The sequence below is a fragment of the Ooceraea biroi genome, chromosome 1, assembly GCF_003672135.1.
Source record: "Ooceraea biroi isolate clonal line C1 chromosome 1, Obir_v5.4, whole genome shotgun sequence".
Classification (NCBI taxonomy): Eukaryota; Metazoa; Arthropoda; class Insecta; order Hymenoptera; family Formicidae; genus Ooceraea; species Ooceraea biroi.
Window position 1 is genome coordinate 7,302,158 of NC_039506.1, and position 23,731 is coordinate 7,325,888.

At 39.5% G+C, this 23,731-nt stretch overlaps 2 protein-coding genes across 5 annotated transcripts; both read right to left on the minus strand.

Annotated features, from left to right (window-relative positions):
• Positions 1 to 1,115: 1,115 nt before the first annotated feature.
• LOC105285451 (lysozyme c-1) lies at positions 1,116 to 3,308 on the minus strand. Its single transcript, XM_011349665.3, has one exon. The coding sequence runs from the start codon at positions 2,779 to 2,781 to the stop codon at positions 2,269 to 2,271; it is 513 nt and encodes a 170-aa protein (XP_011347967.1). The 5' UTR covers positions 2,782 to 3,308; the 3' UTR covers positions 1,116 to 2,268.
• Positions 3,309 to 5,795: 2,487 nt separating this feature from the next.
• Positions 5,796 to 21,135, minus strand: LOC105285449 (chondroitin sulfate synthase 1). 4 transcript variants are annotated; one of them, XM_011349661.3, is made up of 8 exons: positions 20,980 to 21,135; positions 15,376 to 15,461; positions 14,500 to 14,676; positions 13,690 to 14,404; positions 9,735 to 9,875; positions 9,234 to 9,414; positions 7,877 to 8,233; positions 5,796 to 7,496 (listed from the first exon to the last, which is right to left on the minus strand). In XM_011349661.3, coding segments are annotated over exons 2-8 (2,526 nt in total). In that variant the 5' UTR covers positions 15,378 to 15,461; positions 20,980 to 21,135; the 3' UTR covers positions 5,796 to 6,543. The 4 variants fall into 4 exon arrangements, with proteins under 4 accessions (XP_011347963.1, XP_011347962.1, XP_011347961.1 ...); XM_011349660.3 differs by having other exon boundaries at positions 20,675 to 21,135; XM_011349659.3 differs by having other exon boundaries at positions 20,353 to 21,135.
• Between the last annotated feature and the right edge of the window lie 2,596 nt (positions 21,136 to 23,731).

Here is a 23,731-nt window from a genome sequence, read left to right on the forward strand (position 1 = left end):
ATCGTTTGGAAAAGTGGCCTCAGGAAGATCGATGCATCACTTGGACCGACGATTCTATCGGTGTATCGCAAATAACGCATTCGATCCAGAATCGCAACGCGGAAGCGTTACGTCATCATTACAAATTTTAATAATGATGTACATCCTCGGCGAATATGTAGGTTTAGGGAAAGAAGCAAGTCTTCGCGGAATTAATGAGATGTCTGTAATAATAATTTCAAATGAATAACCGTTTCTTATCTTCAGTCGAAGCACTCAGCTTTTCACATAGTAGGAATCGACTTGTAATCTTTCTCTCGTTAAGCAAACATTATGCAATTAGTCACGTGCCGACTATATTTCGCACTTCGTATGCATCAGAAGTACACATCTAAGCGAGCGACTCCATTCGCGATTCTCGAGAGAGAAAGAGAAACGCAAAGAGATTCCTGAATCGAGTGCAAAAGAAAGTTTATTTTCTATTGGCCTTGCGCTGACGATCGAAATTTTTCTTCACCTACGATACACTTCGAGCTCTGACGCATTTTATTAGAGATTTGTTCTTTCACTAGAATTATTATTTGCGTCAAAGTAATTTTTTACTTGTAAGATTATTTAAAAATAATTTTCTTTCATTGAAATGATTGATGTTGCTATTTTACAAGATAAAATATCTTTGTTGACATATCTTTCTCTCTTATTCGATATTAAAAATAATAAAATTATTTTGCATTTTACATCGCAGACAAAACTAGGACGTCACAGATGTAATGTCGGCTTTGTAAGGTTGAAATCTGAAAAATTGGAATTTGCCACTGACCTTGATAGCAAATTCGGAAGACACCGATGCGAGAAACGCGCGACATGCGTTGCGTAAAAACGAGAATCGTTCGTCAATCTTCATATCTCGCGGCCTTGATGATTCGTATCGCTTCTCTGAAGCCAGTTAAAAGCAGCTGTATTGTCTCGATATTTCATTTGTGTTCGCGGAATTTGAGGATACAATTGCTTGATTAATCCATCCTTATCAGAATTATTAGAGGCATTTTACACACTTGCTAAATTTGTATTTGAACTAAATATATCTAACAAGGAAATTATTTTTGTATCACAAAGAGATTAAGCACCGTAGTTTCAATTTTTCTTAACTTTATTCTTGATAATTTATATATATTTTTCTCATATACAATATAATTGTAATATTAGAACATCTTAACAATTGTAAGGCTTATAACGATCAACGAGATAGTCAATGTTAAATCATAAGATCGAGTAGATTTCGGTTTTCTTCCAAATAACAGAGAAAATGATAAACAACTTTCATTCTCAAAGATATATTCAAAGCATTTTATTATTCACCTGAAAACATTTGAAGATTAGGATATTAAAAGATTTTTACAACATTTCTCAGATGTTTGTGCCGCTGCGATAAGACTCTCTCTTTTATATTATTCAGCTATAAATTATTCTTATGGCACAAAGTTATTGCGTTGTCACATTTTTGCCTCCGGAGAAATTTCTAAAGGCATGTTTTTTCTATTCTAATGCAGAGACATTTATTTTCTATTGCACAAAATGTCTGCCCACGTGAGTTTTGGGTTCCATGAGTACAACGCGTGGGATTAAACGTGAAGACCGATCCGATGTCTCAGATATTGTGCACGCAGCATGAGTAAAAAGAGATGAAATCGGGAAGGCATCAGGAAAATCTCGTCACGCGTGGTTTTGTGATTCCAAGTTGAAATTTCTAAATCACATTGTATTTCGCGTGGTGCCGCTTGCCAAGTCACGCAACGTGAATTCAACTATAATGGATTGTTGCGTCATATCTGGCTTAAATCCAATCGATAAATTCATATTTTTAAAGTAATCCGGCGCGCTTCGTTTGTGCAAGATATTACGTTCATTGAATACAATGTACTGTCACTGATATAATTAAAGTACCGATTAAAAAATAACATATATAATAACACATTTTGTAAATGAATTGAAATACCGTGAGTATCGTATTACTTATTTAACCAATAATAATCACAAGTAATCTTTGGTAATTAAAATCTTTTCTAGAATTGCTTGTGTCGCCATGCCTATGCAATTAGAAGGAGAAAATCATATATAAATTACATATATATAATTGGAATGTGTTATCATTGAGTTTTGCGCGTTAAATTACAGTTGCTGTTATCACAGAAATACAGTATTAGCATATTTTTAGAATTTTAGAAACATTAATAAAAAACTTACGCGAGGTACGAGGTTCTGGGAATGCTAAAATTCCTGAGTCAAAAATCAAATATCGCTGTCCGTCAATTCATCAGACTCGCGATCGGAAGATAGATCAAAAGCCTCCACGAATTCTAAGTACGCTCTTTTTCGTCTGCAGCCCCCAATGTTGGGCAACGGCTTGTCCTTGCATTTCTTTACCCAGCCGTTCCACGACTTGAATCCTTCCCGGTCGACGATGATCTTGGCGCATGTGATATCGTCCTGTATCTCGTCATCCAGGAAGTCCTCGCAGCGTTTGTTGCAGACACCGCCAACACGTCCTCTGGTGCACCACTTGGCGCTATTGATCTGCAAAATGCCGTACGAATAACTGGATGCCGCTTTTGGACCAGTCACCTTCGTCGTGTCCATCCCGCTCTCGCTCTGCATCAGGCAGATCCAATTGCTGATGAGGCTTCTGCTGATCTTAGCCTTCTCCAGTTGCTTGACGGCCTCGCATTGCTGGTATACCTTGCTCTCCGCCGGCGAGTAAATAGTTACGATCAGAACGGGTATGATCGCCCACAATCTCTTCATTCTTCAACGAATATCTGCCTATGAGACGAAAGTGTGCGTATGATGTTACGTGATGATTGCGATGTATGAATTGGTCTCTTCAGATCAGTCAGGTGACTGGATCTCTTGAGAGTCTGACGGTGCTATCTCCACAGATTCCGTCAGTTGTCAACAGTTTAAGGTTTTGATGGCTCGCGACCCTCCAGGCGAACTTTCACTTTGAAGGAAATGTCCAAGAGAGACGAAAATATTCTCCACTCCTCAGCGTCTAGCTCGGTATTTCGGTGATTAGAGTCGACGCTGCATATATCGCTGACTTTGGCAAATATTGCAGACTCCGTCAATATTTGAGGTAGCTATTGCTCCTCAGCATCAAGAATTCGCGATTCTGTGCTAAGTGGCTTTTCCGAACAAGCCTACTGATTCTGAATAAGCTGGGCTGATTCAGGGGAATTGATGACTTCAATTCTAGCTGATTTCCCCGTCGAAATGCAACGTGGCACAATGAGATGTTGACGACTCATGTACTGAAGATTCACAGTGCGGACATCTGCTTATAAATACGCCGTCTGTCGCTAATACCGTCAACGATCATATCCGGCCTTGAGCTTGTGATACGCTATTATCTACCATCGTAATAAAATGCAAGACTGTCTCCACTTGCCGCTGTCGCTACCGCGCTTTGCAAATCTTACGTTGTTTTTGTTTGTCGCAAATGTCCCGTAAATTCCATCTAGAGAGGTGCAGAAGGCGTTATCAATTGTTCAAGATGCTTGCAATTCCTCTTTTTTGGATGTGAATGACTTTTCCGAGCAAGCATGGTTCTCCATTTAACATTAGGGCAAATTAGTCCAGCTTTTTCTTCTCGAAACATAACGTGGCACGATGATGTTAAAATGCACTGGGTATTTGCGCACTTAACTTGTCTTACGCACCGCGTTGCGACTAATGTAAATCTACAAATGTAAACAACCTTGAGCTTGAGCGATAAGCTACTATCTATTATTCCAATAAAGTGCAATGACAGGCAGTGATAGTGAATCTTTTCGCATTTTTGCATTGTGCTTTGTAACTTTACTCCGTACTTGTTAGTACAAATTTTCTATGGATTCCATGTATGTACAATACATGCACAGAGAATTTTATGCACAGAGAATTTGTAAAGATAAGATTGTTAACGCTGAAGAGAATAAGATCGTCAGCACTGAAAGGTCTCTAATATTAATGTGAGAATAATATTAAAAATAATCTAGTTATTAATTTTTTCGATATCATTATTTTTATGAATTATGAAGTTTTCTGTGCATAAGAGTTTTGGAGATTCTCGAGTATCATCGAGCAAATTATATTATATATTATAATTATATATTACGAATTATCGCTACAGAACTATTTCGCAGATATCTATTTTTTTCTGTTTCATCAAACTCGGATGATTGATAAGTTATCATTTATAATATGATTTGCGCGAGTTAATGCGAGAACGATTCTGTTTGCGTTTTGTTTCTTATAATGTTGTAGCTATTTTTGATCTGCAATCTCATCCGCGCTTCTGATTACGAAGTATCCCAGAAACTTTAATCTTCTGCGAATTTTCCAAGGATAAAATAAACAATTGATTCTTTAATATCAGATTTTTAAAGCTGACAGAAATAATATAATAACTTACGGAGACCGAACAAAATTAACTAACTTCAAGATTTTGAGGTACGCGGAAAAATCTTACATAACATTTCATATCAGAAGAGTTATTTGTAGTATCAATATAAACAATTAGCTAGAATTTGATAAGTGGAAATGCGCATCTATCTCGTATTTTAATTCGAATCAAGCAATCTAATGATGGAAATTCCTAGAAAAGATTATCAGATTTAAATTAAAAGTTAAAGATTTAAAGATTATCAAAAAATATCTGAAAAATATCCAAAATGTCAGATGTTAGTCATATTTGTAAAACTCGAAAGCTTAAAAAGATTTAAATTATTTCAAGAATCTATGTGCGGACGTGCATACGCAACGTACAACTAATATTCTAATAATGTATTAATATATTTTGCATATTTCTCTGAATTTTTGAATGTTTCTCCTTTAACTAAACAGTGTGATAATTTCGAAGCAGCTATACTTACATCAGAACAATCGTAATGTGTCATTACATTTGTTATTATTGGCAGTACATAAAAATACAGAAAAAGAATTTCATAAAAGGCACAATAATATCACATTTATTTATAACATTGATACTTATTTCTTAGCCTACCTATTTTAAAATATATATTGTTACGCTTGATTCTTAAAGATATTGACGTCATATGTTCTCATATTAATTTTCTTTTTCTACGGCAGTCATCAGTATACAATATAGCTTTAATAGAGAAAGAGCAGTTTGAAGCAATGAATAGTTATATAATATATATTAATTAATTAATTTAATAACATTCTAATTTTCTTCTTTATGAACAAATATGAAATTTTATTTAAAAAATTTAATTTTTTCTTTTACATTTAATGAAGATCGATTCTAATTATTTCATCAAAGTTGAAGAATAAAAAATTTTATTGCCAAATCTCTTTCTCTCTTTATGTCATATCAATTAAATATAATCCTACATAACAATATCGCGATAAGCGAAATTATTCGAACCAGATCACAAAATCTCAAGTTTTAACTTACAAAGCAAATTATATAAGTAATCGAATTAAACATTCGATTAAAATACTTCTAGTAGTCATAAATATTAATAATATTTGGCGCAATATATTATTAAATTATTACTAGCTGTTTTACAATCAGGCAAAAAGTGAAGACATTATTCGAGTAAAATATAACTCATGACAAGCTTAATAATCTCACTTTTGTAAAAAGTGTCAATAAGATCAGGACACTAGAATACTACAAGAACACTATGTTATAACAGTCTTCATCTTCAAGAGAAAAAGTCATTGAGTGTGTCATCTGTTTGCGATAATACGCGGAAAAAGGAGTGTAATTTATATCTTTCGATAATAATCGAAAGAAATAATATTAGATTAAACTGATTTGACATTTATATTAATCCACTTTTGTTAGACTTCATACAATTTTAATTTATATCATTGCCTTATACCGTAGAAGATGAAGAGATGAAAGGAAAACGCACATACAACTATGAAAATAAACGATACTGTTCTATCCGGAAAGGAGTATCGACAAGAGAATTATTATTCTCATCACATAAGCTAACAACGGAATAGAATTAGAAAGGAAATCGAAATTTTACACCATCCTTAATATGTACATGAGGAATCTATTAACATGCCTGCAGTGTGACTTTGGTGATCTTCAACAATTTCCAGATCTATCTCCGAAAGTCATTACACATAATACCTTTAGCGATCATTATACTTTTCAATTCACTTCAAAAAGTCTTCAAAAAGCCGTGAGGAAACTATATTTTCAATTAAAGCTCCGATACATAGATTTCGCCGCGGTGTGAAAAAAGTCAGAATTTATTAACTTTTATCCACTTGACTCTCACAATCTATCGTACCCTATATTTACATCGCGTAACTAACAAGATATTCTGGCACCGAAGTTCAGAAGAGTTCGAATAATCCATTCATTCATCTTATAATACATCACGTGTTTGAAGCTACTAGCAAGAGGTGCATAAAACGAGAAAATCTATTTTAACATTACATTCTCCACTTTTCTTAAGAAACTGATTGCGCGATTATTCCCATAATATTTTAATTGCGATTATTTTTAACAGCCACTAACTCCCGTTCACTGATCCGTCTTCGTCAACCAGCGGAATTAGTCCTCTTCTGCCTTCTCTCTTTGGCAAAACGCAGTATGTCTGGGTTACCGTAGATCATGTTAGCCAAGGTCTCGATCCCGGCGTATGTGTCAGCCTTGGATCCCATGCACATGGAGAACTGAAGGCTGGAGAGCTGCCGACTGCACTCTATCTCGTGGTACACGTGCACTAGGTGCCTGTCGGCTGCCCTGAAGACGTCGAAACCCGACTTGACCGCCTTTTCGAAGAACTCTACATCCTCCTTGCCCCAGCCTTGGATCGAGAGATCCAGACCGCCCACTGCGCGATAGTCTCTTTTGTACAGAGAGACAATCCCGAAGCCGTACTGCCTCCAGTGTCCCGAGATCTCGTTTATGATGAACTTGTCCTGCCTGCCAGTCTCGCCGTACACGACCTTGGGATCGTACTGGCTGAAGACGATTGGGAAGTACAACCTCCGACCCGGCAGCGTATTCAGGCGTATCCTGTTCAATGCTAAGTTCGTGAACACGATGTCCACATCGATGAACAGCAGGAGATCGTCAGCCTGAAACCTTGATGCGCCTAAGTCCAGAGCTCTCGCTCGGGAGAAGTTTCCGGAAACTGGAAGAATGTCTATGCCGGCGTTGCGGTACTTGTACTTGAAGTGCTCGATCAGATTTATCGTCTTGTTAAAGGAATCCTCGCTCTTGTGCTGATAGAGCACGACAAGCAGAGATGTCTTCTCGCCGCTGGCTAGACAGATATCCTCATAGTTCTGAAGGAACCTCTGGAAGATCTCGTAACGGCCTGATAGAGGTAGGATAAAGTTGATAGTCTTGCTTTGTACCGGATCTTCATTTTGAGAGTTGAAGTTGAGATTCAGGAAGCTGCCGCGGAGTAAATTGTGAATAGACTTGTCGTCTGACTCTTGGTGAGAAACCTCGATGCCATTTACTGTCTCGCGTATTTCCAATCCTGCAAAATTATATGTTTGTTATAAAACTTATTTTCCTAATATCTAAAATATTTATATTTTGTAAAACATTTAACCACTAATAATGATTACTAAATTGTTTCCTAAAAAAGTTACAATTTGTTTTAATCTTTTAATATCGAATAAGATATAAAATTTTTAAATGTACTGTTTTAAAAAATTTATTTCAATAACAAAATTTAATTAATTCAGAGTATCAGAAAAGTCAAGAAATCTTCAAAATAAGTTACATGCATTAGTTAATGATAATTCTACCTATTAATAATTGATATTTTAATGCATACAGCCAAATATGTGGTAATAATAAATAAATAAAACAAGGAGAGCCCATACGCATATATAAAGACATCAATGATCGTACCAGTAAAATGCTGATGGAGATAAACGTGTCGTCTGACGGGAAGAGTGACCTTTCTGCCCCGGTACTTCCGGTAGACTAATAAAAGATCTAATATCGTGTCAGTCCCATAAGAGTTCACCCTTCTGTAACCATAAAGGGCCGATCGTTCCTCGACAATGCGACCGCGCTGCCGCGAGTAGGAATTAATGGAAGCTATAACTTCCCTAGTGATATCTTCCAGGCCCTCCTTCACGTCGCTATGAATACGTCGCCTTGGATTAGAGTCGGTCAAGCTGTATTCCAACTTCGAGAGGAAGTCCCATGGGATCACCTCGTCGCTCGTTGCAGGCTTGAACGACCTCAGGCTCGCCGGTATACCTACACAAACAAGATTTTGTTTAATCAATGTGACTAGTTTTCTTAATTAGCATCAAGTATCAAGTATTATGCGTTTTCAGTCCATTAATTCAGAATTGTTATAACAGATTCGTACAATCACGAAAATCTTCGCGAGGCATTCCCGATCATTTACGTCTGGCAAGTTGAATCGAAGCGTATCGTATCATCCCGTTTTCCCCTCCCCCTTGCTAGACTGGCCATCAATCTGGACAATAAGACAATCAAGCCGAGCAGATTTATTAGCAAGAACTGTCTAGGGAATCATTCTTGAGATTGTCGATTTAATCGACAATCGACTCGTTCAAAAGCGGGACGAATTTTCATCCGCTCGATTTAAGGTTCTATTTCTATTTTTTTCTTTTCTTTTTTTCCTAGTGATGTATTGTATTTAATGACATTCCGAGAAAAGAAGAAAACATTCGGCGAGATGTAACGCGAAGAGATTCGATACGACGATAAGTGCAAAGTCATGCGTCGCAATTCTCGCCTCTCTGTGGGATTGTGTATCCGGTTTCGAGAGGGATTTATAATTTCTCTAGAATACGATTCGATCTAGCTTGATGCACAAGACTCTCGTTAAAACGATGGATGACTGCGATCGCTTATGCACCGTAAATACGGAAGCGTTTAGTTAATAGCGATACGGTAAAAGTTTTACGACGGAAGATGCAGTTCATTATCATAAAGATGTTTCATGCTTCAAAAAATCAGAGAAAGAAAATGTCGATGATTTGTCAACATATATGAAAGAGACGTTTATAAAACATTTACAAAACGAATATGACAATCGTTTAATAATTTATGCTAAATAATTCTACGAGAAACTCTTTTAATGACTCGTATAACGAGCCATTCTCGCATCATATATTCCACTAACAAAGGATGAAAATAACAAAAGGAAAATTGTTTTACATTCCCATAAGCTATGCACAGCTCGATTCCTATAGTCGGTTTGTGAGTAGCGGAAGTGAGAAATCACCTAGCGTGTCCGTGTCACCGGGATAATCTTCGGAATTAGGATCGACCGGAAAAAGACGTACACCCTCCGCTATTTCGTAATTCTTCAAGGTTTCAAGGTTGACTCCCAATTTGTCGGCCATCGCGTGAATGTCTCTGTGCAAATGAATCTTCTCTTGCTGCAGATCTTGTATCCGCAGTCCCTACAAATTAAACAAATTCACATCTACATTCCATCTCAATCCAGTCTGCAAAATGTTAATAAGATATCACATCACATACAGCATAAAAATTAAATGTTAATGCTAATAAGAGTACTAATGCGTTAGTGATACAACACGTATGAATACACATAAAAAGTGCAAACCGGGAATTGTAAAACGCGCTTTTCTCACGCTATTCATTTGTTCACCGTATAACGGTTATCAAGTTATTTCACAGTTACGAAGTGAGCAATACAACGGCCAGTTTTTCTCGTAATTGTAGCGCGATTATAGTGATTATTATACTTGAGAACACCAACCCTCATATAATTGTGTAGCCTATACATGTGAGGCGGACTTTTCACAGGATGCAAAGTAATGGCACGATGAACTTCTTTTTTCTTGAGATTTCCGGTGAACGCCTGGGCCCCGCTGCTGTTGTGGTAGAGAATCGACTGCATCTACGGCAATATCATGAATGCAATAAATGTAACAAAACTTGTTATTCGACAATAATGAAATAAATCATAGGAATACAGTAATATCAGTTTCCTTGGCGATATTGGCAATTTGATATCAAATTCTTGGCAAATCAAGACGCTGTTCTAATATCACATTTGACTTCCCCCGCAATTTCGCAAATCCAATTTAACAAATTTTCTAAAATTGAAATAAATGATCCTCCAACCGCACGTACACATGCACAAATGTAGCCAGAAAAATCTCCAATAATTAAAACATGAGAAATCTGTTGTATTATTATTTAGCGTGTTGATAATTCTCATTCCTCCTCTCCCTTATTTGATCGTTTTCGAATGACACGCTTCTGCTCGTGGACAAAATTAGTTTAAGAACGGCGAATTACCCGATTGAATCGAGCACTCGCCTGATCATCGCGACAATGGTACCGCGTCTGTCGATTTCTATGCGAGCCGGGTATATTAGCTCGCCCCGAATGTCTGAATGCACGCACGAGCGAGCGAGTCTCGGCAAATGGCAATTAGCACGGGCACAAGCGGAGTTAAAGTACGAACTTCCTGCCTGCCGCACTACGACCTATAATAATTATTATTAAGAACGTGGCATATTGCGTCTGGACCAAACCCGCGGAGCAAGTGTTAATCAGTCTGCGCGACTGGGTGTGGTGGTTTCTTATTTCATAGAATTACGTCGGTGCGTCTTGATCGTCAGCGACAAACATCTCGAAACGTCGCTCGTGCAACGCTCCAGCAATTAGAATCATAATCCAAAATAAGATAATGCAAGAGTCGATTGCGTTTTAAATTTAAAATATTGACGTAATGTAAATTTTCTATCCTATTTTCCCAGATTACATTTTTTCAATTCTTCTTCTCATAGTTGTATTAATATTTTAAGCATACATCATTAATATTTATATATGAACATGCATAAATATTTATTTTGGATTTCAATCTCGTACAGAAAACAAACTTTCACTTGGAATCCGCCTTGATAATTTAATTTATCGAGCATCGAATTAATTCCTTAACCCGTTACAACTGCGTAATTCACGTAATTCGGTTATTGGATCACACAAAAGGCTGCTAATTTCGCGGAATTAAAGCGCAATATCACCGCGCGTTATTAGCTTCTCCCTTGCGTCGTAATGTAGCGAAAGCCGCTCTAACGAACTTGCTGACCCTCCACGAAGATCGTAAATCCCTTATCGAACCCCATGAGCGTTCCGATCGATCAATCCGCGTTATTGAACGAGCAAAACTGCACGCAAACGGCCAGTCGTGGCATGCCGCGCGACCACCGTCGCGATTGTTAAGTGTTTCGACCTTATGAATCGAGCATCAAGACGAGAAACGACATATGGTCCAGCCAGTGGGTTAGCAGGCTACGATTTACTGGTACCTAACGAGTGACATCCTCCGTGCACTTTACCTTCGTCCGTTCGTCTCGGACAGGCGACAACGCATGTTGTCTTCAGAAACTCCTCGCGTTTGCGCGCCCACGCAAGTGCACTCGCAATCTCATCCACGCATTGTCGATCGGGACGAGACAACATCGCCGTTTGCGCACCCATACGTGCTCCAAATGAATATTCCAAATGAATTATTAATGAGCGAACCGTTAAATGCACACCTGCTCGCTTCCTCGGCGGCCATGGGCTGCACGTTATCACAAGCTGTCATGCTGAAGAGAGCTCTAACAATCTTCCCTGAAGTGCAGACTTTGATAGATTGATGCAGTTAATCGACAACGGTTCTCCTGCATGTTATTGTTTCGAAACCGATACGTCCGTTTGAAGCGGTTGTCCATAACGTTACTGACCACTTCCGTTATTCTTCTTGAAGGAAAGTTCATTCGTGGTGAGACGGGATGAAAAGGGAAGATTTCGTCACTCTCTTATGCCTTTTTAAACCGAGTCTGTGAGGACCAGTTTTAACGCGCGGAAGCCGAATGTTAATTTACAAATTACATAGATCTATTCTATTATCGTACTTTGTTAATGTAAGAAAATTATTTTAATAACTCTTTCATATTTGTATATTATAAATATATGCGTTTATTGTATAATATTAATAATTTATTTTGTAGAACCGGAGTGTAAAAAATGATATATCAGGTTTTATAATTCTTATTCCGCGCACTTCTTCTCGTTTTGTCTCAAGAGCCCGCATTTTCGGTTCCTCTCGACGTTTACGCATCACTTTCGTTTGATTATTGCGACGTGCGCTGAAGATTTAAGCGCTTCGTGGCACAAATTGTTACTTAAGCGGTACGACCTAATGCGACTGAGTGTCAAGATGGAGAAGAATGGCTCGATCCGTGGCCACTGGGTTAGCAGGGTACGATTCACTTTTACTTAACAACTGACATCCTCATCTGTGCATTGTATCTTCCGACCTATTCCACCAATGGCGTACGCTGGTCCATGATGCAGATGCATATGATTCGTGTATTTAAACCGGCAGTGCATATCATGCTGGATGGGTGCGATCACCATACGTGAACATTGCCCCATAATTTCCGATTAAGTTACGCAGAACCACATAATCGGGCAATGAAGAAGAAAATCAATCCTTTCACAGACACATCCTGAGATTAATTAAATTAGCAAGTTGATGTTGAAGTTGAGCATGGTAAAGACACCTTGAAAGCCCGCTGTTTCGTCTTCTCGCTTTCGGGAGGTCGATTGGAATTAAGATCGAATTGAGATTGAAATGTTCATCAGAATCAGGACAAGGCTCAATTTAAGACTGAGGAATAGTTCGATTGCAGTTGACGCCTGCTACGACACTCGTCGCAAGAGCTTTACGTGGAGTATGTTCAAACATTATCTTCGTCAATACGAGTGGCTGAGCTAATAGATGGGCACACGAGATTGAAGCAAGTTGTACGTGTAAAGAATATGTAGATGCATGAGTGGCTGTATGTAACACATCGGATAAACCAGAGTCCAATCTGCGATGCTGTACGTGTGCGTTAATCAACAAATCGTCATGTGTTAAAAGTACATGCGTTCCTGCCAGTGTACGCGTCCATGCATGTGGATGCGAAAAAGAAAGGAGGACCAAAATAGCCACAGCGTCGTGCGGGTGACAATAAAACGAACCAAGTACACTTTGTGGAATACTAATAAAAGGGTCCCACATTTGCTGCTGAAGCATGATACAATGGCATATGTTCTCTCTGTTGCAAAAATGTCATTGTGTGGAAATTGTGTAAAAAATTATGTACAAATGAAATAGCAGATGAAATAAAATAGAATACGAAATAAATTAGAATAGTAAAATAAAATTGCAATTTGATTGTATATCAATTAATTTGAATACTTTGAATATTTATGAAATATTGTGGTTGCCACAGTATCAAGGTTTATTAAAGATACGCTATAGTCAATAAAACAGCCGATTTAGCAGTAAACATGACATCAAAGTGCAATAATGTTTTGGTAATCAGCAAGATAGCGATATTCAGCATGTACTTTTGTCGACTTATGATAAGATAAAATGTTCGAGTTACCTATCTGCGTGCGATATGCTGCAGCATCGTGTCGCCGACGATAAAACGAACGAATCGACAGACTACGAATCACGAGTGTTCCTCAGGTGCAAGGAGAAGAAGAAATGATATTTTAAGAAGCACAGAAGAATCAATAGAATTTGTAGCAAGAACCTCAATTTATGAAAATTATCCTGTAATTATATACACTACTATTTTCATTCATTCTCTTCATCTATTATACCAACGCGATTACGCCAGCTTGTTCTTTCCATTATCGTGATCCAAGAAAAGAATTACCTCGTAACTCCAAGTGCAGGGAATCCCCGCGTACTTTTTCACGCATCTGCCCAGCTCGACGTCTTCGTGCGTGGTGTACAAATGGCGCAGGCAGTACTTGATGTGCGGCACGATCCTTCTCAATGTCTCCCTAGATAGCACTACCCCAGGACCACCCATGCAGAAGTTCTCATCGTACTCCAGCGACAGCAATCCAAATTCCTCCGAGTTACCTCTGCCGGCCTGTCCGATGTACATTGCCCTTCTAGAATCGACGGACCTCAGCAACGTCTCCAGCCGGTCCGTTCTCACGTATACATCATCATCCGCTCTCAGGAACCACTCGAAGCGATCGCCAAAAGTGCTCCACATATATTGCAGCATCATGAAAGATTTCTTTTGCGGCGGATAGGTGTCGTCTACCCGTGGTAACGGTACCAACGGCAGATCCGGACAGTTTTCAGGAACCGTCGAGGACTCCGATGAGAAGAAGGCTATCCTACCGGGTAATTCCCTGCCCCATGTTTCGTAGACGGCTTTGGCACGCGTGTCCAGATATTTCTCAGCCGTCATCACGCCCACGAACACCAAGTTCGACATGGAGCTGTTGATTCGCTCGTCGTCCCTCAGCTTCGGTATGTTTTGAGCCTGCAACGTTTGCAACGATCGTATACTGGGTGCGGAAGTCCAGATGGCGACCTGTTGACGCTGCTGATTGGAGACGATCAGTCGGTAGCTGAGGATCAGAAAACCCAGGATCAGGCCCACGAAGAGGCCCAGGAAGGCGCTGCCCAGTCCACGCCGTTTACGCATCACTGGGTGATACGTCACCTCTCCCATTTGCGCTCTTCGGGGATCTCCGAGCCCTCGCTCGGATTCATCCTCGTCATGGTATTCGTGATCGCCCGCTCAGGTATAGCAATTAGTCCCGTCAGAGGATACCCTTTGAGCAATCCCATTGCTCTGCCCGCTCTAAAACGGGCGAACTCTCTTCGAGATAGAGAAAGCCTGTAGATAAAATTCGTTCTACATTATTCTCTAAATAGGATTCCAAAAACATTTGTTTTTAGAAATTCTTAAGTTAGTTTTACGTTAATTTTATTATTTACCTATTATTTAGAAATAATTTTTTTCTGTAATATGAATTATATTATTTTGTGCATAAATTGCATTGTTTTATAACTCTAAACATTATAATATAATTTTATATAATAAAATAATATGTTACGAACAGCATAAATAGATGTAAATTAATTAAATTATTTATTATGCAAAATAGATTTTAAAGCACTTTCGTAAAATTTAGTTTTCTATTATCATGTGTCTACGTAATTTAAAAGATACTAATTATAATTGTGGACTCTGGATCTTGAATATAATTTCGCACGAGATCTTCCTCAAAGGACAGCCTTCTCGCAGGAGCAGATGTCTTGCGATAGCACACAGCATGTGTTTGAGGACTTAAACGAATTCTATGAGCAGTGAACCTTGATTTATGCTCCGGCTATTTGTAAAATAAACTCTAGCTGTTTGATCTTGGTTTCTCTGCGCGAAACCGCCTTTCAGTATTATTAGTCAGAACACTCAGAACCCTTTCACGCAAGAAATTCGGATCCAGTTATTCTCAACCGTTACAGTTATATTCGGCAATAATACTGATTTATATTAAATCCCACTGAAGCAGATATAAATTCTAACGGAACTTACATTAAACTGTTGCTTCGAGATGACGATCATATTATATCGGCAGTCGCGTAACTGAGACAAGCGCAGTGTAAATGATGTTTTGCAATCTGAAAACAAAGCAAATTGCAAAACCTATAAAACAAGTCATTGACATCCGTATATAAAATCATTTACGAATACAATACATAATACTACAGCTACTTTCAAAGAAGAAGGTCACACGCATGTTCAGCAACGAAGACTAACCAACGACGTCAGCAATTAATGCTCAGTCATTTTTCACCATCACAAGCGTATACATTAATATATAGCTTGAACTTGTGGTGTACAAATTAACTTGTACAAGTTAACTGGTTAACAAATTAAATAATATCCGAAGCGAGATTTTGCATCCAATCGCATCAATCCGTATTAACATTTTATTTGTGATATTTTACAATTACAGTTGGAAGCCGCGCAATTCATGATTATTGACGAGTAATGGCTCTCCACTTGCAAGTGCTCCAAAATTTTAAGACGATACAGAGGTGACAGGTCCGAGAAAAATACATTTCTGCATGATTAGCATTTAATGACTAGTTATGTGGCCAGCGATAACGAGAATGAGAACAAAGAGCTCAGTGTGCGTCTAGAAAGTCGAATGAAATGTGCGGCGAGCAGAGTGGCGTGTTCAGAAAATGAGAACCCGACGCCGTTACCAGCCTTTCTCGACGAATTAACCGGGGTACGAGGAGTTCTGTTATTTTTCATGATCGCAGCCAGGAATGTGCATTCCGTCTGCTCCAAATGTAAATTCATAGCGGATTACGAGTGGTATACGAGTAGTTCGCGTAACTGTAATTGATATCTCTTGCGTAATTCGCCAATGGCATTAATATAACTGTACCATGCAGACTTTCCCTCTATTATCTCAGCCATCATAATAATGCTAATTTTTAAATATTTGCTAATGAATTACGTATTTCTGCATGTTTTTCCAGCAAACAACCGCAGACGTAATGGAATTTTAAAATACATGTTCTAGGATACGAAGTCCTGAGCGCTCTTCTTCGAAAAACATAGCGAAACTCAAAGCGTTTGAAGAGGATGATGTATTCCTTGTGTGCTCTTCGTTTTGGGTATCCTGCGAAACTGCAGTTCTATACACATCGTTATCCCTAATTTATTTCCTTCCAAATCGGCGTAGACAAAGGCTCGATTCTTGGCGAAACCGGTTCCAGACCGGCTAATGTGCACATGTGTGCATATCGACAAAGTAGTTCTGAGTAATGAGATGCTGTTCGGCGAAACTTTACAATTTTACCGAGCCACGAAGACCGCCTCCAAATTTGCCGATTTCCTGGTAACACGCTGAATGACGAAGTAATTTCAGAAATTTCTTTAAATTCGAATCAGACATCAAAATAATTATCGATCCGATCATTTTTGGAAATTTTGTAAAATGTTTAAAAAACGTATGAGGATTTTTTTCGTGGTATGATTAACTTTTCCGGCATTACATGTTAATTATTCCAAGGTCGATTCTCTTGAAAATCAAGATGTTACGGGCGGATAATTGTTCTTGTGTAATAATACGCGCTTTACTAATTCATTATTTATAAGATCGTTCATTATCGTTGATTGTTCCTAAGCAGTCTTCGCACGCTCGCTTCCGTTCACACGTATCACACGGGATCATTAGAGAAAACCACGTATAATTGTTCTTAAAAATTCTTGCTAAGGTCAGTTAACTTGCGTGCGCTTGTAGCATAATGTGACGAAGGATGCACAGATTCGCTTTAGTGCAACGATCAAACCGGCCGCTTCTGGTATGGTTATTAATTAAACCGCGGTGCACATCTAATTATCCTTTCATCAACTACATCTCTAATTAAGGCACGTCAACACCATGATATTCTCTTTATTAAACTATGAATTCATAAATCACATTAATTGCGGAAATCCATCTCATGCGTACAACTTCATTTCTCTGATGACAAAATCATAATAATCTTCAAGTACACTTGTATAAGAAAAATATAATAACACAATAACAAATATTTTTGAATTTCCACAATCCTCAAACCATTCATTTCACCGATCGCACTGATACGTCGATCGCACAGATAAATATTTCTTCACAAAAACGCCATTGCGAGTCTCGTACAAAATTATTATGGCTGATCGCGATGACCGGCTATAATTTGTAGAACCATTCAACGACAAGGACAACGTACTCGAGCCGATTAGTGCCGTTGTTTTTTCTTTTGCTGTCCGTGGTTCTTCCGGTATTTCAGAAGAAAGAGCGGATCGGATGCAGCGAATTGTTGCGCACAAAAATCGTCGTGTCCGCGAGAGGAGTCACGAGTAGCGACGCAGTAATCGCGATTACACGCACGACTTCTCGAATCCACGAAATCCCGGTGTCCGTCCCGTTAAAGGATACGCTCTGGTGTGACGTGCACGAACGAGTATACGTACGAAAGGCGGGAGAACCGGTTTAAGCCGAAAGTCCGAAGCTGAAGAGCGCCGCTAGATCGTGCGTTCGGAGCGCGACGTCTAGCCGATTTAAACGGAGAAGCGATAGAGAATGTGCGTTTTACGTCAAAGTGGTCCTTTAAAATGGAAATTACGGTGTGAGATCATGGTTTACGCAAACCATGGCCAGTGGTGTCGAAAAAGATGGAACAGTGAAAAGATACGAAATCTACACGAATCATATTTAAAGAGAGAGAGAGATTTAATAATTGATATTTAATTGTAGGAAATTATAGATCGATGCATTCTTGCCGATTGATCGATGAATGGATCGATGAATGGATCTCAAAAAATGACTCCTTCCTTTTTTGATGACGTGATATTTGCATGTAGCCAGAAAGATGGAAAAAATAATAGAAAACGATGAAAAATACTTTGATTTGTGCTGTATCGTTTTATTTCAACAAACAAACATTGAAAAAGTAAGATTTATCGATCTAATATATTTCATCGTACAGAGAAATCGAAAAATGTGCATACTTTTCTCCTCTCAATCGCAAGGATCGAAGCGAGAAATTTGTTTATCTTGTACTACACATTTGGAATTCTTATCGCTCGCTAAATCCATGTGCAAAACGTACTACAAATGTTTTCTTCATGATTACGCAAACATGAGCTTACACGAGGTATCGCGTCACACGCGCATTGACAAACATGTTTCCGGTTTTCAACCGAATCTCTATCTTGATCTCCACAAACCGGTCATCTTTATCGAGTTTCGCTATCTCTTCCTCTCTCTTTGTAGAATAGAACAGACTTTGCCTCACAGAAAATACATTCCGGAAACGACGTCGCGGAACGGAACCACGGAAATACCGGAAACTCACGCACCATCCACATCAGGTTCTAAAAGACAGTTTGATAGAGACAATGTCCAGATCTGATCATCTGAAGTCGCGGTTAATCAACCACAGAATGATTTATTATACTCATATATGGACGTTACGATAGCTCGTGCAACCTCTGAAGTCGTCGTTTCTTTCAGTTTCTTTCGAGCTTCTTCGACGAGAAGAGTCAGCGCCGCTAATTGTTCCCACAGACAACGAGACGTGGAAGTGTCGGGCGACCGCCGATGACGGGTTGTGCGACCAGATCGTCGTGGAGCAGATCGAGATGGGAAGGGACCGTTCGGTTGACCGGTAAGCTGGGGACCACTGGATGAGAGGAGTCATCGACTCTCTTGCTGTTGCACGACACGACGGTTCACGACGAACGGCCTCGTCATTCGTTGCTCGAACGACCCTATTTCATGCTCGGGTACACCCTCGTGGGAACACCGGCGGCTCTTACCGAATTTAATCTTATCGTGCACCCGTGTAAGTGGATTTTCCTTGACGGCGGGTCCACCGGGCCCTTGGCGACTATTGATCGGAAAATTTTATCGCAAGTATATTTCCTGACGACTCGAGGATGCAATACGATGATAGTTCGGTTGCTTGAATTCGCTTGAAATTTTTCCCGTTACATTGACGATGGAAGATGAAACTTGAATCTTTCAAGCGAAGGACATCGGCGAATTCGATGAGAAATTCTGCGGTTATTAAGCAGAGCGTTACACGATAGTTTAATATTAATAGCGCAGAATAATGTCTAATGTCTGCGTGCGTTAATTATTAATAAGTTTTGCAAATCGTTCTTTTTTTATGAGTATTTCTTTAGGAAGAGGAAATTTGACGTTAAAATTAAGAATCATTATCGTGAGGAGATATGCTAACCCTGCATCTTATTATATGATGAGATGCTGCATCAGCATCTCTAGCACTCAAGTAACTACAAGAACGCAGAAATTATTGTATCATTAAAATTCTGGTTACAGAAAAAATCCAGTTATCAAAAATCAAAGCCTTTATACTTATAAATATCGTGCATAATAAATTTCGTTCTCTTAAAAAACACGTGATAAGTAATAAGTAACGTTTTATTCAAAAAAAGAAAAGAATTTGAAACTTGAGGAATTTTAATAGAAAAAATAAAATTTTCACAGAAGTAAAAGGAAAGTATTTGCGAAAACACATCTGAAAACACGTATCTTCTCTCTAGATAAAAGTAATTGATGGAACAATTTAGCCTTGTCATCAAGTTTCTGTGAAATCTGAGTGAATGCAACATGTGAGTCAATATTTGTTAATATTATCTCACGAAGCAATATGAAGGTGAAGCTCAAAATCGACGTCAATCGACGTTAATGTCAACAAGTAGAATAAAATCAAAGAAATCTCAATCTTTGATTTTAAATTTCGAACAGAGAATTATAGTATACATGTAATGCAGTTAATTAAATTTTTATTTTATTTTTAATTAGACAAACTGCAATGTTGCAACGGAGGTCGCAACATATTTTTAATAGAATATGACAGCAGCTCATTGTCAAATAAAGACTGGACACGTCTGCTCTTCGATAGCGATACTTCGTTACCGTTTCCTCTCCGTGAAACACGATCAGTCACAAAAATAGATCTTTCTCCAGGAAGAGTGACTTACTTTCCAGAACACCGACAACTGTCTTTTCGTCAATGCCGCCCACATTGTTTCCGGCTGCGCACGTGGTGCACCATTCGCTTCTCACGACAAAAACTACCGTATGTTACTTTCAATAGCAAACGTGAACTTCTACAAATTACATAATCAAAATCACGCGAACTTCACTTAAAAGCGAAACTCAGCGAGTACGCAAATTTAGAGTCTTTCTCGATATGAGCTTGTCGAGCCATTAATTTGGTATCGATTTGTCAATCATCATTATTTTAAAGGGATCCGTTAAATTCTAAAGCGAAGCGGAAATAAGAAAACGTCGTTGACTTACATAAAACAATATATATCCCTTTTCTTGATAAAAAATCTTTGAAACACACACTTTCCAATTTTTGTATTTAACGAAAGTCCTTTTTCCAATGAGCCCTTCCCAACCGCACTCTTTCAGTTCACTATTACGCTACAAAGGCCGGAGTAAAAAACTTCCACAAATTTGAACCAAACAAAATTTACAATAATAAATGAATATTTCAACTTGAAAATCAAGAATTACTAATTATCGTTTCATTTTTTTTAATCATCAGCTCTTTATGCTGATCGGGAAATCGGCAAGTCGCCGACGTAGTGGGCACTTACGGAAGTGCTGAAGAATTTAAAATAAAGGGTGGTATCCTCGCCCACGCCGGAAATGCGATCCGATTAAAAACCGGCGCGGAGGCAAGCGGCGGCGGCGGCGGCAGCCGCTTTTCAAATCCAACTGGCACGTGATGTTGCGAGCAGGATGCCACCGCCGCGACTGAGCAGGGTCGAGAGTCGGCGGCCACGGCGGGGCAGATGGAGCGCGGTCGACAGGCCGGGAGAACCGGAGAACCTACGCGATGAGAGACGATCAGGCCGGCTCGAAACGACAAGCCGAGAGAGCTTTTCGACCGACAGCCGGCGTATCGACTTTTCCGTCTCGCCTTTCGCCGACCTCCCATTCGAGGACTTCATCAACTAAAGTGCATAGGCTGGCCCAACCGCTCTCCCGCTCTTGACTTCGGTAACCCTCGTTGCTGAGTCGCTCTCCGGCTCCTCTTCCGGTTCTGCGGATTCTCGTGAAGAGACGCCGCGGCACCGTCAAAGCGGCGCGGACAAATCGGAATTTCAATCGGTGGATTGACAGGGATTGATTACATTTTAGGATTCTTAGCATGATTCTTACGCGAAGTGATTTCCTAATACTTTCAACAGCGATCACTCTTGTATTCGAGCGTCTCTGAATTGGCACTGGTGTTCAGCAGATTCTGATGAATTTTATCAAGTTTTGCGAAATCAGGAAAAAAGCGCGCGGCAGTTTATTATGGGACTGTCTGGAATTGGGATAATTCGATTAAACGTGCAATTCGGAGAAGACGGCAGAAAACAGAACAAGTGCTGGATTGTTGAGAAGCACGCGACTGATAATAAACTTGAAGTAAGGATTTCCGTACTTCCGTTAGCGTTCTCCACTGGGGCCGTGAGACGCAAACAACAACTGTATGCTCGTTGGCGGACCGTTTAGTCGCGGTATCTGCCGCTGAATCTATTATCTAAATCCGCTCCAGATCGCAAGATTGAGAAACTGCGGCGGTGAGCGCAACACAATAGCGATCAAAAATGATATGTAATGGCAGTTCGCAAAACCGACCGGCAGTCATCGACCACTGCATTCGCGAGTGCCCCAGGAGAGAATACGATGAGTCATTTTCGCTAATCGTAAGCACGGACTCGTAAGCGCATTCCGCTTTTCGAATGACACAGCAGATTCTCGGGTTGATTGGATCATTAGAGCTGGTCACCGCCCTCTTCGCACGGAAGTAAGCGACAACATGGAATGTTTAAGTAAATATTCAATCGACCACTGTCTCTGATCAAGGGGCAATCTTCTATCTATCTTCTATCTGATCGATTCATGCTGCGTTCGTCGCGTCTGAATCTTTAATGAACTGGAAAATAGCGAAAGCTCTCTCTCTCTATCTCTGTCTCTCTGTCTCTGTCTCTCTCTCTCTCTCTCTAAACGCGTCTAATAAAATATCATCATGATATCTTCCGCGTATGACAAGATGTCGAAGCGCAATAACGGGGCTTCGACAATGTCATCCACCGATTGATTACGCATTGGCGACGTAATCTCTTATCGTAAGCCACTGGACAACTTCAATCGCACCTTTCGTGATTTAACAAATACTTTATCAATTGCTTTGTGTCAGTTGCTCAGTGATATTAAATATATGTGTGTGTTTCGTAATATCAGTTATACAGGGTGTCTGACATAAAGCGAAAACTCTCTCGCCCACAGGTAGATCTCGTCAAACTGAATTAAAAAGTCCTGTACCATTTTGCAAACAACCACGTAAAATTTCGAGTAATTAAGTAAAGAAAGTTCACTAATTCAGCGGACGCGATTGGCAGCGAGGGAAGTAGGCATGAATGACGTAAAAAACGGCTAACGCGCGCGATGCGAGCGTATTTCTTAGAACGCGATAGCAGCGAGTATCGGATTACAGCAGCAGGTGAGACGACGCGTGGACAATAATTTCTCAGCGTCTCATTCAAGCGCTCGTGTTGCCGAGAAAGTGTCGTATTTCTTAGAAGCGTCGTCTCGCCTGCCGCTGTAATCCGATACTCGCTGCTATCGCATCGCGCGCGCGACTAGTCGTTTTTTACGTTCATTCATTCATTCTTCTCTCGCGTCCGCTGAATTAGCGAACTTTCTTTACTTAATTACTCGAAATTTTACGTGGTTGTTTGCAAAATGGTACAGGACTTTTTAATTCAGTTTGACGAGATCTACCTGTGGGCGAGAGGTTTTTCGCCTTATGTCAGACACCCTATATATATGAATTAACTAATTCAATCGAGGAAATATATACGATCAATCGGAATTATTTCATTGGTTGCAAACGATATGACATGTCTCATTAAATAAGAGAAATTTAATTTGCTTCGGATTACGATTACGAAGATACAAAGGTACCATCTAATTGGACCAAATAAGATTTTGCTTTCCACGACTAATGAGTATCATAGGGAAGTTATGAAATATTAAGGAAAACATAAAATATAAAATATCGGATGCTAGACTGGTTTCCACCACGAATGACGAGCGTTATGGTCAACTTTGTATCAGGCACATGTGCGTGACACCATTGCGAGTACTCGCGTCGTTAAACGCGCCCACCCAGTACAGCAAGAACAGCAGAAGCCGCCGTTACGGCCGGCTCTACAGCTGCGTGTCTGTAAAGCAGGAACTTCCGTCGAAATAAAGGCGAATTGAGCTACCTTTACGCTTCGTGAATTTCGCATTATCTCTCATTCGCCGCGCTCGATTCTTGATAGACCGGAACGATCGGATTAAGACACGAAG